This window comes from Eriocheir sinensis, chromosome 31, assembly GCF_024679095.1.
Source record: "Eriocheir sinensis breed Jianghai 21 chromosome 31, ASM2467909v1, whole genome shotgun sequence".
NCBI lineage: Eukaryota > Metazoa > Arthropoda > Malacostraca > Decapoda > Varunidae > Eriocheir > Eriocheir sinensis.
In genome coordinates, this window is record NC_066539.1 from 1,459,781 (window position 1) to 1,478,319 (window position 18,539).

General features: G+C 40.1%; 1 protein-coding gene across 1 annotated transcript in view; it reads left to right on the plus strand.

Moving 5' to 3' along the window:
• The window catches only part of LOC127005783 (poly(A) polymerase type 3-like), a 179,000-nt gene that overhangs the window by 22,253 nt on the left and 138,208 nt on the right, over positions 1-18,539 (plus strand). The window contains exons 4-5 of the mRNA XM_050874885.1: positions 7,180-7,332; positions 13,805-13,889. Coding sequence (XP_050730842.1) covers positions 7,190-7,332; positions 13,805-13,889 — 228 coding nt within the window. The 5' untranslated portion in view covers positions 7,180-7,189. The remainder of the gene's footprint in view (positions 1-7,179; positions 7,333-13,804; positions 13,890-18,539) is intronic.

An 18,539-nucleotide genomic window follows, 5' to 3' on the forward strand; every position in this document is an offset into this window, starting at 1 on the left:
CTGGGTGAGCACCGGTGATGACATCATCGGACTCTTAGCGAATCACAAGCGTGTTTTCAGGGCTCAGCCAATTGTAAGGCTTCATCTGTGGCTTTAAAACGACCCGTTCTCTCTTCCTGTTTTCTTCCTTTTTCCAAGGAAGTAAAGGAGGAAAAAAAAGTGAGCTTCGGGGGGCAGCATGAGCCAATTATAATAGCGCCCCAATAGACAGTTGCCTGCGCCATGACAGACTCGGGGCCGACCATCAGGCCCAGAAGGATAGTCTACCGATGTCATAGCCCACATGTAAAAAAATAAAAAAATAAAAAAATAAAAAAAATAAAAATACACGGGACGGAACAGATAAGCTCTTTTTCACTGTTTTCAATACCTCGAGTTTCGCGATCCTCGAGTTTAGCGCTAAATCTTCGGAACAAAGCGAGCGTGAAACTCGAGAGGGTACTGTATAAGAGCCCTATAGGGAAGAGGGAATACATATTAAGAGAAGGAGGTAGAAAAATTAGGAATGAGGACATCAGGAAAGAATGGTTCAACTTCAATAAGGCAAATTTTGAACAACTTAGGAAACATTTTGAGGAAGCACAATGGGGTACTTTTTTTGAGGTTGACAATGTGGAGGAAAAATGGGCAATCTTTCTATGGAGGGACGGTGGCCAACGCAAGTGTCGAGTGTTGAAAGTGAAGTACAAATGTAAATAAAATGAGAACGTGTGTTTTTGTTATTTCTGTGACCTACTAATGTATTAGTAATGTTTTTTTTAAGGTTAGAGTAACAAAATCCCCAAAATAGGCAGATTTTCCCAGTGCCCAGGGATGTAACCCCCCTATTACTATTGTTTCTTATGGGGAAATTATGTTTAAATAACGCGATTTTAAATAACACAATATCTACAGGAACGTAACCCTCATGCTAATTAAGAGGTGACTGTATATTGCAACGAATATTTGCCTGACAATTCATTCGGTAAATAATAAAAAAAAAAAATTAATATATTAGTGGAAAAAAGGCTTATGAAACAAACTTTTATTACTCTCTCTCTCTCTCTCTCTCTCTCAAATTCAAATTCAAAAGTTTATTAGCCATATAATACATATTTTGTTTAAATACCTTCAAAGAAATGGTTTTGATGTGGCTAGGCCCATTAAACTGATGTTTTTGACAGGCCTCTTTGTAACTTCTAAGCAGACTATTTAGCCTTCCATCAAGAATTATATTATAGTAATATCCGTAAAATACAAACATACACATACACATCACATACGCATAGTGCCCATGCATAGTTGCATACATATTCATATACATCCACATATATACATATGCTTGAATATATACACCTACATACACATACACACAAATGCACATATATGAATACAAATTTACATGCATATATAAAGACATACACGCTCACATGCATATATGCACACACTTCCATATACCCACATATATACGCACACACATAGCTGGGCACGATAACAGAAAACCTTATTCCCGATAACCGATAACTGATAATGGAAAACCTTATCGGTGATAACCGATAAACGATACCCGATATAAATCCACAATTCCGATACCAGCTAGCGATAAGTCCAATAGGCGAAAACGATACTATATTGATATTTCAAATAAAAAAACATAGATGAATTCAAATTTTCATTATCTGTATTTTAGAAAACTTACAAAACCTGAAAACCACACGTTGACACGTACATATGGATGGTAATACTAGAAACGCCTGAACCGGTGTTGTGTTATTTGGCGTCCCCACCGTCAAAAGCTGGCTCTTTTGTTTACAAACACTGGTCTCTCGTGAACTGAGCATGCTCAGACCAGCAAGCGTAGACCTGTACAGACATACAGTACCACTACCACCATCCTCGCTGTTTCTAGAACGACACTCTGTACGATTTGTATTTATATGTACAGAGTGTTGTTCTAGAAATAGCAAGGATGGTGGTTCTGTATGTCTGATTCAGCCTTTCAGCAACTCTTAATGTGTTAAAAAGCTTTGTGAGACTGTACAGGGCTACACTTACTGATCTGAACATGCGCAGTTCTCGAGAGACCAGTGTTTGTAAACAAAAGCGCCAGCTTTTAACGATGGGACACCAAATAACATAACACCAGGTGCCATCAATACCATGGCATGCTCACAAACGAATATGGAATATCAAATTTGAGGCAGTGAATAATCATTTTTTGGGCAAAGTTAAATGATTTTTCTTTTTGATATATTGATTTTTGAGTAACATAAAAAATAACCTTGTGTTTTAATGTTGATCTAAATATGAAATCTCTTCACCGAAGATATTTCATACCCCGAGAGTTTTTTCATACAACACCGGTCGCCCGGGCCACGCATGCACAGTAGGGAGGAGAGAACATTTTTATTTTATTTTTCTGTGACGCATAAAAAAGTTGCGATTATCGCTAGTTTGGTTACAAAAGTAACGAAGATACTGATATATATTTAAATAAGTAGCGGATGGTTGATAACCCGATTTTGTTATCAGCGATAAAGTATTGCGATAAAGTATCGCGATAATGCCCAGCTATGCATACACATACACACATAAACATTCATTAATGCATTTATGCATAAAATTATGCACAAAATTCACATGCATACATACATGTATAGATAAATACACATATAAACACATACATATACATACATGTATAGATAAATACACATATAAACACACATATACATACATGTATAGATAAATACACATATAAACACATACATATACATACATGTATAGATAAATACACATATAAACACATACATATACATACATGTATAGATAAATACACATATAAACACATACATATACATATATATATATATATATATATACATATATATATATATATATATATATATATATATATATATATATATATATATCTATATATATATATATATATATATGTATATATATATATATATATATATATACATATATATATATATATATATATATATATACATATACACACATACATATATATACATATACATACATATACATACACACACAGACACATATCTCACATACCACACACATATGCACATTCTCTCTCTCTCTTATCCAGAAAGTAGGAGTGGTGGTAGAGTATGAGCAGTTGTAATGCAAAATATTTTTGCTAATGATAAGATATCAAGGCTAACATTGGGTGGGGTAGTGCCTCACATACAACAATTGTTGTGATTGTGTATAAGTGTTTGTGATTCGTGCTGCTGGGAGCCGCAGAGTATATATCATTCTTTCGATGATGTTTACTCATGAGGAAACCACGACCCTAGGGTCGTGGCGAGTGAAAATCCGGAAAGGCTGCAGACAACAGGGTTAAGGGGTCTGTTTCAAGGGTTTACCTCCAAAAAATTGTTTTCAGCAAAAAATTTCCGTAGAATTACAGAAAGCACGGCCTTTCTAATGGTATACTATCATATACAGTAATCCCTCGTCTATCGCAGGGGTTAGGTTCCAGAACCCCTCGCGATAGGCGAAAATTCGCGAAGTAGCGACCTTGTATTTTTTTAATTATTTATATGTTTTTTAAGGCTTCATAAACCCTCCCCACACTCTTACAAATCTTTCCCACACTCCTACTGACCTTTCCCACACTCTTATAAACACTTCTTACGACGTTTCGTTGTTACGACGCGGTCCCAATAAATGATTCTATAATTCTTGTTTCGACTTTTGACATTTGCTTCGTAATTACTAACTTCGCGCAGGAATTAGTTTGTTGAGCGGGGCGGAAGAATACTCAGAGAAAGGACAATATGAGAGTAGCTCACTTCTTTTATATCACAGTTAGGTAAATACAGAAGGGGAAAGGGAGGAGAGGAACAAAGTGAGTCATGAAAAAAATACCGATAGAGGATGTAAGAAGGGAGAAAAAGGAAAAGTAGTGGAGGAAACAGGGAGAGATAAAGAGGATGAAAACAAGAAGGGTGTGGGGAGGGAGGGACAGTGGGGAGAGTCATGTCAGGTCCTGAGGGAGAGTCAGGTGAGGTCCTGAGGGAGAGTTAGGTCAGGGCTTCAGTCAGCACATGACCTGACTCTCACTTCCGCCCCTCCCCCCTTTCACCCTTCCCATTTCCCCTTCTGTGTGTGTGTGTGTGTGTGTGTGTGTGTGTTCATATAATATAATGGGGAAGGAGAAAAGGAGGAAGAGTGAGAGATAAGACTAAAGATAAGAGGGTGTGAGAAAGGAGGAAATAAGGGAAATGAGTGGAGGAAATGGGACGGGAAAAGAAGAGAGAGGTAGGGAGGGTCAGGTAAAGGTGAGGAAAGAGGGGGAGAGAAAGGGTGTGAGTGGGAGGGAAAGAGATTAAAAGAGAGAGGTAGGGAGGGTCAGGTAAAGGTGAGAAAAGAGGGGGAGAGAAAATGTGTGAGTGGGAGGGAAAGAGATTAAAAGAGAGAGGTAAGGAGGGTCAGGTAAAGGTGAGGAAAGAGGGGGAGAGAAAGGGTGTGAGTGGGAGGGAAACAGATTAAAAGAGAAACACTGGGAGGGAGGGGAAAGGAAAAAAAGGAAGGAAAAAAATATGGGGACGGAAAGGGAGAAGAAAGAAAGGAAGGGGGTGAGGAGTGAACCAGGGAAAAGACTAACGGCACAATAGGCCGTAACGGAAAAATAAATAAAAAATAGGTGGGTGACTTAGGTGCTTATTTAGGTGTGTTCCTACTTACGTTAATTTACATCATTTTCATTTTTTAGGCAAGAAAATGCTTATTTTACCGCAAAATCCCGCGATATAGCAAAAAATTTGTGATACAATACAATTTAAAAATCCATGATACAGCGAGACCGCGATATGGCGAGGGATTACTGTATGTACGTAGATAAATTGGGTCTGAAAAAATGTTTTATTACCCATTTATACCTCTGCAGCTCGTCTCGGAACGCTGAGGTCACATGCACTTATGCATGGTATGCTTGGCAGAAAAATCACCAAAAACTGACATTTTCCCCAATTCTTTTGAAAGTTTCAACACTGTTCGCTCATTCCTAGCTGGCAACTCTGGATCGTAAGTCACAACCGTAGGGTACTCTCTGCTTCCTCACACGTCTCAGCTATCAACCCGCCTTTGTCACGCGTGGGTATACAGCTTTTCCCTGCAGAAATCTCGCAGTTTTCGTGCTTGTAAACATGCCATGACCTTCTAAGAAGGCCCAAAGGAGGAGAGAATGCACTATAACTGCCAGGAGGAGGCAGCTAGAGACACGAGGAATCTCTATGGCCACTACAACATCCGAGCCTGGTGTTGAGGGATAGCTGGCACCTCCTGATATCCCCATCAAGAATGGATAATATCCTTGTAAGAGAAGGGGACCAGATGCTTGGGAGTAATACTTTATGCAGAAAACTCTCTGAGACCAGTATAGCCTCCAACACCGTTCATACAATGTGATATAGATCACAAATTAGAAAAGTGGCTTTTTCTTGATTCTAAAGTTGCTCGCACATTATGTGAAACTACTTCAAAAGTTCTGAACGTATCAAAAAAGTTTTTTCACCAAAAAAAAAAGAGCATAAAAAGATGTAAATTTTGAATCCGAATTTTTTGCTCTATATATCTTCAAACATTAGTTATGAATTTCTTTGTAGGATTTTTTTGGTGGAAAAATATATATAGAATTATTTTTTTCCTGACTTTTATATTTATCTTATTAAAAAAAATCTGGCTTCCAAATGCAAGCAATACAATGTTGTATATGGTGTTAGGAAATCATGAAAATTGGATAAAAACTTTATGATTAGTTTCAATTTTTTTAAGGGTCAAAAAACTGCAAAAAATGTAAAAACTGAAAAACTATTCTTCGAATTCCGCTGCAAATCGCACATACCCATCTCGGAAGAACCCCAATTAAAATATAATTAAATAGTAATAATTGGCCTAGAAATAAAGAAGATAAATTTTCAGTGAAACAGATTTCTTAACCCTTTCCATCCGTGATGCAGACGTCGGCGTCACAGTATGGAAAGGGTCAAGAGGAAATGGAAGAGGATTAATCCTCTTCTAAACCTCTCAATCCTCCTCTAAATTCCTCTTAATCCTCTTCCATTTCCTCTTAAGAAGTTTAGAAGAGGATTAAGAGGAAATGGAAGAGGATTAAGAGGTTTAGAAGAGGACAACCAGTAACCGTCGCCAGAGTGAAGGGGTTAAGGCAGCGTGTAGACGCCGATGGTAAGTAGATGCGACCCATACATGTCAAAACAGCACGAAACTCAGGGTGATAATGCGCGAAAGTTGGGTTGGTAATAATTTAGGACAGCACGAATCTCGAAGATCGTGAAACTCGGATAGTGCAAAACCCGGGAGGGTACTGTAAATTTGTCAATGGGTTCAATCTTTGGATATATAGTTTAGCTCTGATAAGCACTCCAGGTCAAATTTTTTTTTTTTTTTTTTTTTTTAATGTCGTGGCCTATTGCGCTGGTAGGCTTCTTCCCGGTGGATCCTGATGGTTGGCCCAGCTCGTTTTGGCGCAGGCGAGTGTTTATAGTGGCGCCATCTTGCATTGGCTCATGCTGCCCTCCCGGAGCTCATCTAAATCTAAATCTGAATCTAAAGTCCGGGTTGATAGGTGGTCTTCTGGACAGTATGTGGGTAGTTTTAAGCCACTCGGCGGCGGCTGAAAAATCCCAGCTTGGTGGCACCGGGCGGGGATTGAACTCGCATCGTCCTGAATGCGGAGCCGTCATGCTATCCATTCAGCCACTGCCTCCTCTAGTTGTTGTCACTAGCTTTGCAAAAACTGGAATGATTTATGACATTTTTACCCTTTCCCCATACTCAGAGTTGTCAACTACCAATTATGCTCTTATGTAAAGTGTTTTGGGAGTGCTTTAAGTCTGTAGACAACAGAAACATTATTTTGGAATATGTTAATTATTTATGCAGTTTATAATGGCTATATCCTCCCTTCCACAACTCAGATATATTTTATTTTTATTTTTGACCTTCAAGGTTTCAAACTATATAAAGGTTTTCAGGGAATTAAATTTTGTTAAAACTTTTACTGTAATTTTTTGGTGTTTCATGCCATGAAAACGTACAGATTTCAATTCCTTTTCATATGGGTATTCTGGGGTTAACTGCATTTGGAAACTTTTTTTTATAGTTAGACTTATCAGTTGAAATTATTTTTGTCACTTTTTTCAGTTGAGGCAATATGGATTCCAGTAGGACTCTTGGTATGACATCAGCCATCAGCTTAGCCAAGCCAAAGGCATCAGACTTAGAACATACCAGGGAGCTGGAAGAGTATCTCAAGAAGGCTGGTATGTTCGAGGAGGATTCTGAGCTTAATCACAGGTAAGTGTTATCTTTTTTATGGCCACAATTGTCATATGTAAAAGTTAATGTATCAGTGTCACTAATTCTGAAGAAGAGCAAGCCCTCACCTAATGTCATCAATAGGTTTTTGGAAACTACGATTTTAAGTAAAATAGCATGACAAAACCAATTTCACCTGCCATCAGTGACGGGTGCAGGGCAAAGCCTACGGGACCCCTGTACCTCGAAAGGAGGAAGGGCCCCCTAGCCCCTCTTTTTTTGGGGGGGGGTCGGGGGGGTGCAGAGGGTGCGCCCGCCTCCAGAACCAGGTTCGGGGTCAGCCTTGGAGGGCTCTGCGTGTGGTCTCCGGCTTCTTTCCCTTGAATGCAGGAGCGAGGCAGGGCTGTGGCCTTGCCCCATCACTTTTCAATACTTGTATGGATTGGGTACTAGGCAGAGTTGTGGACCAGTCATTGTGGATCATCCATTGGCAATACCAGGGTCACCGACCTTGTCTTTGCCAATGATGCAGTAATCCTGGTGGAGTCGCTAGAGATTTTGGTGATGGCTCTCGAAGCCCTGCACGAGGAGGCGAAGCCCTTGAGACTTCAGGTCTCCTGGGCCAAAACCAAGTTACAGGTGTTTTGAGGTTTGCTGGATGAAACAGTACAGTCTGTTCATGCATGTGGTGAGGACATTGAGATCTCAGAAAATTTCACATACCTTGGTATCGTAATTCATAACAACTGTGAGTCTCGCCAGGAAGTCTTATGGCAGATTGGTTAGGCCCACAGTGTTATGGACTCGCTCAGCATGAGTATATGGCGTTGTCGATACCTGTGCAGAAGGACAAAGATCCAGATCAAATCCCTTGTGATCCCTGTCTTATTCTGTTTTCTGTGAGACATGGACACTGGAGAGGCTGATTGATGCCTTTGGTAATAAATGTCTTCGCAGAATCATGGGATATTGCTGGAACGACTGTGTCAAACCGGCGACTACCCTGTGAGACTGATTTGACGTATATTACCTGCATAGTCTGTCAACGCCAACTCCTGCTATACGGGCACATGGCACATTAGCCTGAAGCTGATCCTGCTCATCGGGTTGTCTCTGTAAGAGACAATCCTGAGATTTTTATATATATATATATATATATATATATATATATATATATATATATATATATATATATATATATATATATATATATATATATATATATATATATATATATATATATATATATATATATATATATATATATATATATATATATATATATATATATATATATATATATATATATATATATATATATATATATATATATATATATATATATATATATATATATATATATATATATATATATATATATATATATATATATAGATATATATACATACATACATACATACAGTAGAGCCCCATTTAGCGCGAGAATTAGGTGGATGAACGCGGTCGCGCTAACGGAATTCGCGCTAATTGAATAAAGAACCAATATGAAAAAAAAATATTTGGTGCACACGTGGGTCTGACTTTTGGGTTTGATACTTACTCAAAATAATCACTCACATTAGAAAAAAAAAAACCCTACGATTGGCTGAGCTCTGAAAACACGCTTGTGATTCGCTGGGAGTCCGATGACGTCATCGCCGCCGCTCACCCGGTCAGCGGCCTCGCTGCCTTAAGGCGGTATCACACTTGGACAACCGGCAAATCCAAATTTTCCGGGTGTGCGTCACACACGGCCAAGGTCAGTTGCCGGTATCCACATCCACAACGTAAACAAAGCACTTGCCCTGTATCAACGCTGCTGCGCATCATGGTGGCTTGTGCTGCGCATCATGGCGGCTTGTGCCGTGCATCATGGCGGCTTGTGCCGTGCATCATGGAGGCTTGTGCCGCGCATCATGGAGGCTTGTGCTGCACATCATGGCGGCTTGTGCCGCGCATCATGGCGGCTTGTGCCGCGCATCATGGCGGCTTGGCGCAATTTTCAAAATTCAGTTGTGGTGGCTGCTCGCGCTAACTGAGGCTTTCGCGCTAATTAATTTTTTTCTTGGTAGATGGTGGCTCGCGCTAATTGCAGTTCGCGCTAATTGATCTCGCGCTAAGTGGGGCTCTACTGTATATATTTATAAGAAAAATTAATAAAACCATGCTATTTAACCCCTCAGCGATGCAAAAGTTTTTCTTGGGTGATCTCCCATGATGCAAAAGTCATTGAAAAATACACTTCGAAACTGAGAAAAAGTCATAAAAGATGCTTTATAGAAAATTTTCTAGTGCACTCTGTTTCTAGGTTGTCGCATATGGCTGGAATTCCATGATTCCCTAAAAATTCCAACTTTTTACTAGTGTGACGTACAGAAAAAAATATTGAAGAAAAGTTGCTCATTTTATCACAGTGGAGTCTGAAAATATAGTTTATGATCTTTGACCTTGAAATTTACTGGCTATAGAGAGCCAAAGTTGCGGTAAAACTCAATAAATAATTTTGGCAAAGTAGTATTTTTCATTCTGGAATGAATCTTATTGAATAAAAGTTATAGAAAATAATCCATATAACTCAACTGTGAAATCAGTTTATGATTTGGACTGACCGTTTGGCTGGAATTCCATGATTCCTGAAACATTCCAACTTTTTGCTGGTGTAACGAACAGGAATTTTTTTTGAAGAAACGTTGCTTGTTTTATCGCGATGGAGTCTGAAAAATATAGTTTATAATCTTTGACCAGGAAGTTTTCTGCCTACAGAGAGCCAAAGTTGCAGTGAAACTTAAAAAAATGTATTTTTTTTTAGTTTTTCATTCTGGAATTAATCTCCTTGAACAAAAGTTGTAGAAAATCATCCGTATAACTCAACTGTGAAATCAGATTATCATTTGGACTGACCGTTTGGCTGGAATTCCATGATTCCCCCAAAAATCCAACTTCTGCTTCCCACTCCTCTGAACACTCCTGTGAACAAGATATTGATTCATCTAGAACAGGTAAATCAGTGGAGGTGTCAAGACTACGCTCAGCATGCACATGATGAGCAGAAATGTGTTCAACAAACATTGAAGCACATTCAGATTTGAAAATTCACACTTCCTTATGTTTTAAAAATGTACTAGAATATTACAACACCTAGACTTATGATGTAAAATTATAATAAAGAAATATGATGCACAAACTTTATACCCGTTACCCCTCTGAATGTCGCTGTCTCCGCCATGTTTGTATACATCTCAAACCAGTACCCTCGAGTTTATAAGGACCAATTCTGGCAGGTCCCTGCAAATATTAAGGGTTTTTAATGTAAAGTATTGGGATTTGATAAGGATCTGAATACATGTGAAACTTTAATAATGACCTGATAGTGGGGAGGGCTACGAATGTCGGGCAAAAAATCTTCACCTGACACTCGTGGTTCAAACCCATTTATAATATTTTTTTTCAAATGCCTTCCGAAATTGGGGGGTGCGTCGTATAAGCCCATGCGTCATATAAGCAGTCAAATATGGTATGTGCATACGTTCTTACTAGAGGCAATGTTGTGCAACCTCACCAGTTTTTCAGTAAAGGGAGTGGAATTGCCTTTGTAGTATCAACGGTAATGAAGCTAATAAGTTTTGTCAAAATGGTGGTGCCAGCGGTGGCTGAATGGATAGCTTGACGGTGCTGTGTTCAGGATGACGCAAGTTCAATCCCCGCCCGGTGCCACCAAGCTGGGATTTTTCAGCCACCGCTGAGTGGCTTTTAACTACCCACATTCTGTTCAGAAGACCACCTATCAACCCGGACTCTAGATTCTAGGATTAAAGATGAGTTCCGGGAGGGCAGAATAAGCCAATGCAAGATGGCGCCACTATAAACACTCGCCTGCGCCAGAACGGGCTGGGCCGACCATCAGGCCCCACCAGGAAGAAGCCTTGGGCCGACCATCAGGATCCACCGGGAAGAAGCCTACCGGCGCAATAGGCCATGACGTAAAAAAAAGAAGAGTAAAAAACTAAGACCAAGCCTTTCTGAGCAGGGAGACAGTTTGTAAAGAAAGGAAATGTCATGGTACATGAGTGTGGCCAATGTCACCTGTGTTGCAGATGAAGATAGGGCAGTCCTGCATACATTGAACCAGTTAGCTACACAACTCCAGCTGGTGGGTTGGAAGTCCACTGGAACAGTGGATCAGCTGAATACAACAAAGATGGTGTTCCACAAAACAGAGGGGGCTTTGTGGTGCAGTGGTTAGCACACTCGGCTCACAACCGAGAGAGCCTGGGTTCGATTCCCGGGCGGAGTGGAAAAATTTGGGCAGCTTTTCCGATACCCTGCGCCCCTGTCCACCCAGCAGTGAATGGGTACCAGGTATTAATCAGGGGTTGTGTCCCGTCTCCTGGGATCCGTTCCCTTCTCCTATAATTCCTTCCCCTTCTGTCTCTCCGGCGTATGACCACAGATGTTGCGCCGACTAAACAAAACTTTACAACTTTCCACAAAACAGTTCCTTCACAATATTCCCTCAGCTACTCTTACAGGTGACCCTTCACTGGAAACAGCAATCACAGCTGAAAAAAAATGTTTATAGAGAGTAAAAAGATGCAGCAGAGGTTACACTGGCAACACTTATAAACTACGATGAACCTTTTGTTTACACTTTCTAAGTGACCGTACATACCCTTGGCATCTTGATCTTGATTTTGATCTTGATCTTTATGTCACAGGTGGCTTGAGATTTCTCTCCAGCCAGGCCTTTGTATTGGCAGTTCCTGTGAAGGAAAGCAAAACATACAGAAAGTCAGTGTTCTGCTCGGGGCAAGATATCATTGCCTACATCTTTCACGCCACATGCTCCCCAAGAACTCTTTCACTGCCTCAATCACTCGTCCATTCGTCTCTCCACTCAGCCCCAGCAGCAGCATCCACTCCCTTCCAGTCCTCTCATACTTATATGGTCTTTGTCTGGGCTGCCATCTTGGCAAAACTTGTTTGCTTAACTCCGTTACCATTGTCATTAAATAGGCAATCCCACAGCTGTGACTGGACTACTGGTAGCGTTGCACAACGTTGCATGGTGAGGGTCTCAACTAAATCCAGGGCAGGCCTACTCTGGAGGTGGTGGAAGTGTGGCGCAGGTATTCCTGAAAGTCTTGAATTTTTAAAATCTTTGACAGGCCAAATTTTTGTCGGATACATGGGGTTTCCAGGTACCTGGGGCTGGATAGGCAGAATTTTAGTGTGTGGATAAAAATTAACCTAGGATTAAAAGGTGGTTGTGTTTCATTATGTCATAGGTCATAGTAGGGTGCATCTTAATGAGACCTGTGGCCTTATATTTGCAAGTAAATATTGTATGTTCTGTAATTAAGTACATAACTACTGATAGGTGTCAAGTTACGAGGTATGCGACTCAAGACTGCATGTACTTACGATGAGGCCAATAATATTAGTAGTACTAATGAGCAATGAGGCAGCCTTTCGAATATCCCACTATGGACTGAGCAGCTGTTTGTTAATAGAGTATTCCCGCACCCCACTCTCCTTCCTTTACCCTGCTGCTATGCTCACATGATCGCCTCACTCAGCCCACCCACGCTCCCTGTAAGCACTGTTCATGCAAGTCAGTGACAACATTTCTAAATTTACCAAAACATTAAAGCTTGAAGGTGCTTAAGAAGTAGTTTTTATTGGAAAATGTTGGTTGCTTGTTAATAGTGTATGGTACTGTATTTTTCTGCATCTAATGTTATTGTAATAACATTTTGGTTCCCAGACTTGACTGGGCATATGTTTGTCACTTACCAGATCCTTGATTTTGTCCAGGATATCTGATATTCAAATTGAGGTCTGGGAAAATTTGGGTTGAATATACCTTGGTAGTGTAGTTCATATCAATCATGGGTCTCGTCGAGAAATCTTTCGGTGGATTGGCTTTGCCTATGGTGTTATGGAGCTGCTCATTATGAGTACAGGGGTTCCTTGGATTATGATGTTCTCGACCTATGACGTTTCGAGGTTATGACGCAACCCCCTCAAATTATAAAAAAATCGTCATGTATCGTAATTACGATACATGTATCGTAATTACGAACTTCACACATGAACTAGTTTGCAACCACTGTGTAAGAATACGTCGTCACGCAGCGCTTGACTGAGGAAGAAGGCAAGGTGATGCCCACAGAATATGTGGCTTGAGCGAGTTGATAGAGGATGGAAAGGGGTCTGCATAGAGAGTTAGTTGCCTAGAGGAACCTCAGGGTTTGGCATCATAGGGCTGGTGAGGTGACATGCCTCCCCTGCTTATGCCTCTATTGATTGATTGTTTGAATTAGTCTCCATTTGTGAGTTTTTTTAGTATTTTGAAGAACAGCCTTACATCAGCACTATAGTTATATTGATTCCATTTTTTTCAGTTACATAATGAAAAGGCACGACAGCATCTATGCCATTTTTTGTCTTAATGCAGCAGTATACATAGATTGCATATTATGAAATCATCAGCTCAGAATTTTATTTACAGGTTTGAAGTTCTTGGGAAGCTAAATACGCTGGTGAGAAACTGGATTAGAGATGTCAGCATAAATGTCAAGAATATGCCTCCCCAGGTAAGCTTTTACTTTAAGAGGTGAACAAATGATGCTAACATGTAAGATGTTTCATGCAAAAATGTTATATTAGCAATGATGACTTTGCTCTGAAAGTGTGCAGCAATAGATACACTTTATTTAACCCAGTAGCAGCGGGGATCATGTTTCTTAATGGTCCCTCCAAGCGAGAAAAATGAGAAAAAATCACCCCTCACACAAACCATTTCATAATATATATCAAAGCATTTGTGATCAGATTATGAATTATCTATTTTTTGGGGTTTATATCATGGCACAAATTTGGTCCGTCGCTGCTACATGGTAAAGCCACAAATTTGGCCCGTCGCTGCTACCGGGTTAACTCTAAATTTTCTTGCTATAGATAGGTTATCCATTCCTTCTGTCAACAATTTATTTGTTTGAGCAGTGAATCAAGAACTGCACCCATTTTTCAGAGCAAGGCATTGAAAAATATAGTGAAGATGTCCATTCATTTTTTTACTATTCAAATTAAGGAAACTGAAGACTCGATATTTTTCATTAAGTACATATCTTTGTTTTATTTATTTGTAATCTGTATATTTAGACACACACCAAGTATTCATTATATGCAAGGGGTACGTTCTGCAAAAAGCTCACATAATGTGAATTCGCATATATTGAACCTATCATCCCATTAATTATAGGGGGTTATGTTCCACGGCCTGTTTTCGAACCCTCTAACTATTTATTCCGGCACCGTTTCACAATAATAAAGCCCAGAGCTGCTGATTGCTTCCGGGGAGACACACCCAAAGTCTACGATTTAAGCTGATAATTAACTACCTTAGGATTAACTTTAGGATCAGAGGGAGGAAAAGGTTAATTATAGGTGAGGAAAGTGCGGGAAAACATTAAACACGTTACAAAACCACACCGTCACCAAAGTGTTTATCTTCCTCTTGCTTGTATTTCAATCCTTCCCATCTAATCTATGTGTGTGTGTGTGTGTGTGTGTGTGTGTGTGTGTGTGAAAGAAAGAGAGAGAGAGTGAGTACCACTTCTGCCCTCTTCCACTCCCTAGGCACTGTGCCAGTTTTTATTGAGCACCTAATGATGTCATATATCGGGCCGACTAACTCATTTCTGCACTCTTTAAGTATAAAACCTGAAACTTCATCCGATCCCACGGCCTTCCCTTCCCTTGTGTGTGTGTGTGTGTGTGTGTGTGTGTGTGAGAGAGAGAGAGAGAGAGAGAGAGAGAGAGAGAGAGAGAGAGAGAGTATTAAATGGGAGATGGAATTCAATGTGAAGAAATGTCATGTAATGGAAATGGGAAAGAGTGAAGGGAGACCAAAATGGACATATAAAATGGGAGATGGAGAAATATTAAAGAAAGTTCAAGAAGAGAGATCTGGGAGTGATAATACAGGATAATCAACAGCCTGAGAGTCATGTTAATAGGATATTCGGTGATACGTATAAAATGGTGAGAAATATAGGATTAGCATTCCACTACATAGATAAAGATATGATGAAAAGTTAATTACCACTATGATTAGACCAAAATTGGAATATGCAGAGGCAGTGTGGTCTCCCCATAAAAAGAAACATAAAAAAAACTAGAAAGAATACAAAGGATGGCAACAAAAATGGTTCCTGAACTGGAGGGATTGACATATGAAGAAAGATTAAAGGAAATGGACCTACCAACACTGGAAAAAAGAAGAAAAAGGGGAAACCTAATACAAATTTACAAATTATTGAGCAAAATGGAAGAAGTAGACAATGAGGAGTCTCTACTAAAAGAAGGAATAAACACCAGGAACACAAGAGGACACAGTAAAAAATTGAGGAAAGGAAGATGCTTGAGAGACAAAGAAATATAGCTTCCCACAAAGAAATATAGAGGTTTGGAACAGACTAAGTGAGGATGTAGTATCGGCAAAGAGTGTGCAAAACTTTAAGGAAAAGTTGGACAAATACAGATAGGGAGACGGGACCACACGAGCATAAGCCCAGGCCCTTTAAAACTACAACTTGGTAAATACACACACACACACACACACACCTACTCATCTCATAAGAAAGCTGGAAAGAGTGCAGAGAGTGGCAACTAAGATGGTACCGGAACTTAGGGATCGGACATATGAGGAGAGACTCAATAGCATGGGGCTCACAACCCTGGAGAGAAGAAGAGAGAGAGGAGACCTGATAGCGGTGTACAGGGTGGCGAGCGGGGTAGAGAATCTGGACAGAGAGGACCTGTGTGTGTGGAGCAAGAGAGAAACGAGAGGACATAGAAAGAAGTTGAGGGCAACCATGTGCAGGCGAGATGTGAAAAAGTTTAGCTTCCCAAACAGAAGCATTGAGCTATGGAATAGACTGGAGGAGGAGGTGGTTTGTGCAAGAAACATTAATGATTTTAAGGAAAAGTTGGATAAGAGTGAATATGGAGATGGGACAGCGCAAGCGTAGCTCTTTTCCTGTATGTCACAACTAGGTAAATACACACACACACATACATACAGCGTAAGTGTAGCTACAGCACGGGTGTAGTTACTGCACGAGCGTAGCTACAGCGCGAGCGTAGTTCTTTTCCCGTATGTCACAACTAGGTAAATACAACTAGGTAGGTAAATACACACACACACAGAAATTCACATGAACAAGCTGTTTGGAGAAACCTACAGGATGATGCAAAATATAAGGGTATCATTCCATTTTCTGGACAAAGAAAGATGAAGAAAATAATAACAACATTGATGACCAAAACTTGAATATGCTGCAGTTGTGTGGTCGCCTCACAAAAAGAAAGATATCAGAAAGTTGGAAAGGATACAGAGAATTGCAACTTAAATGGTCTCAGAACTCTCGAATATGACGTATGAAGACAGATTGAAGGAGATGAAATTGATGAGAACACGGGCTGAGAGGACATGGAAAGAAACTTAATAAAGGAACCTGTTTGAGTGACTTGAAAAAGTGTAGTTTTCCACAAAGAAAAAGTGTTAACACATGGAACAGCTTGTGGGAAGAGGTGGTGGAAGCAAGCAGTGTCCAACAAATGAAGGAAAGGCTGGATGAATGTAGATATGGAGACGGAACTATTATAGTATAGCTCAGCTCCGGTAGACTACAAATACGTAAATACAAATAGGTACACACACACACACACACACACACACAGACACAGAAAAGCGAACGATTAACCGAAAAGAGGATCACAAAATTGGGAGAAGCAACTACACTCGGCCCTCGATTTAACGGACACCGATTTAACGGATTTCAGATTTAACAGACCACAAAATCTCAACAGACAGATGTGACACCGGCTTTAGAAATGTCAAAACCGTAAAATAACAATAAACACATAAAATCCTATTAAAATAAATATAAAAATAAAATCATAAAATCATAAAATAAGGAAAATTGTTCCGAGCTTGAAGGGAGGCTGGTATAGAGGCTGATGTAATATGTGTTAACATGGTGTAATCTAATCATGTTAACACTGGTCCCGCTATCAGGGTTGCCAACTGGCATTTTTCACTGCCAAATTAGGCAGTGAAATTTGATAATTAGGCATTTTGGCATTAAAAATTTGTAATTTTGGCAGTCAGGATTCAGAGTGATGCAATTTTGATTAGTATTGCGTAATCAAATATTATTCTCAGCAAACTACCAAACCCATGTCTTCGAAATGTATACAATACGCGTACGGCTCTGGTATTCTCGGGCTCTCGCAAGCCGCAAAAACCCGTCAGTAGTCACTACTCGGTACACTCTGTTGGTCGCATGCTTCTGAACTCGCCACAATATGTAAGTGGAAAGGACAATACGATTCTAGGAGAAAGTACCAGGATACATGGGAGAAGGATAATGGCAATACATGGCAACGATAATGTCTTCGATGAATTATACTTAATTAGGGTAAGTTTAACCCGTATGGTACTGGCCAATTTAAATATTTTTGGCTTGCCCAGTACCGTCCAATTTTTTCTTTTTTTCTTTGGCTTAAAAATGTTCCATGTGATGGGAAAAGTGGAAAAAATAAGAAAAAAACATGTCGTAGACCTACTTTTCGCAGAACTCCATGAAGTGTTACCACGGTGTGGCTGGAAACGGCCCCTGTACATGATGGATGGTTTACGGAGGATGTGACAAGTGATAGAGGCCAGGTGGCCCATTTTTATTGCACACAGGTGTAGAATATTCCAGAGAGCATCATTTCATGGGGTATAAGTGTGGGATTTTCAAAATTTTCAGGACAGTAGAATCTCGCATTACAAAGGCGGCTCAATATAGCCTATATCCTCATCTGGCACATATTCCTTGTCTGAACCAGGGTCTAAGAGTGCTCTCACGTCTTCTTCAGATGAGGAAACCTCAAACTCACTGTCTATCGCCATATGGCAAAACGAAAGGGCCACCGAGACATTGTTTACACTTGGTCTTGATCTTGATGTCACAGGTGGCTTGGGACTCCTCCCCAGCTTGGGTAGTGTTGCCAATGCTACAAACGCACTCGCATAGTGTTACCATTGTCTGCAGCAGTCTCTGTAGCAAAAATAAACCCGCTACATCGACTGTAACAGTGTTTAGCAAGCCCGACATGTATACACGTCGCTAGTATTTCCTGCAACCATAGGCGTTGACGCGTATACGCGTCGCTAGTACTGTACGGGCTAA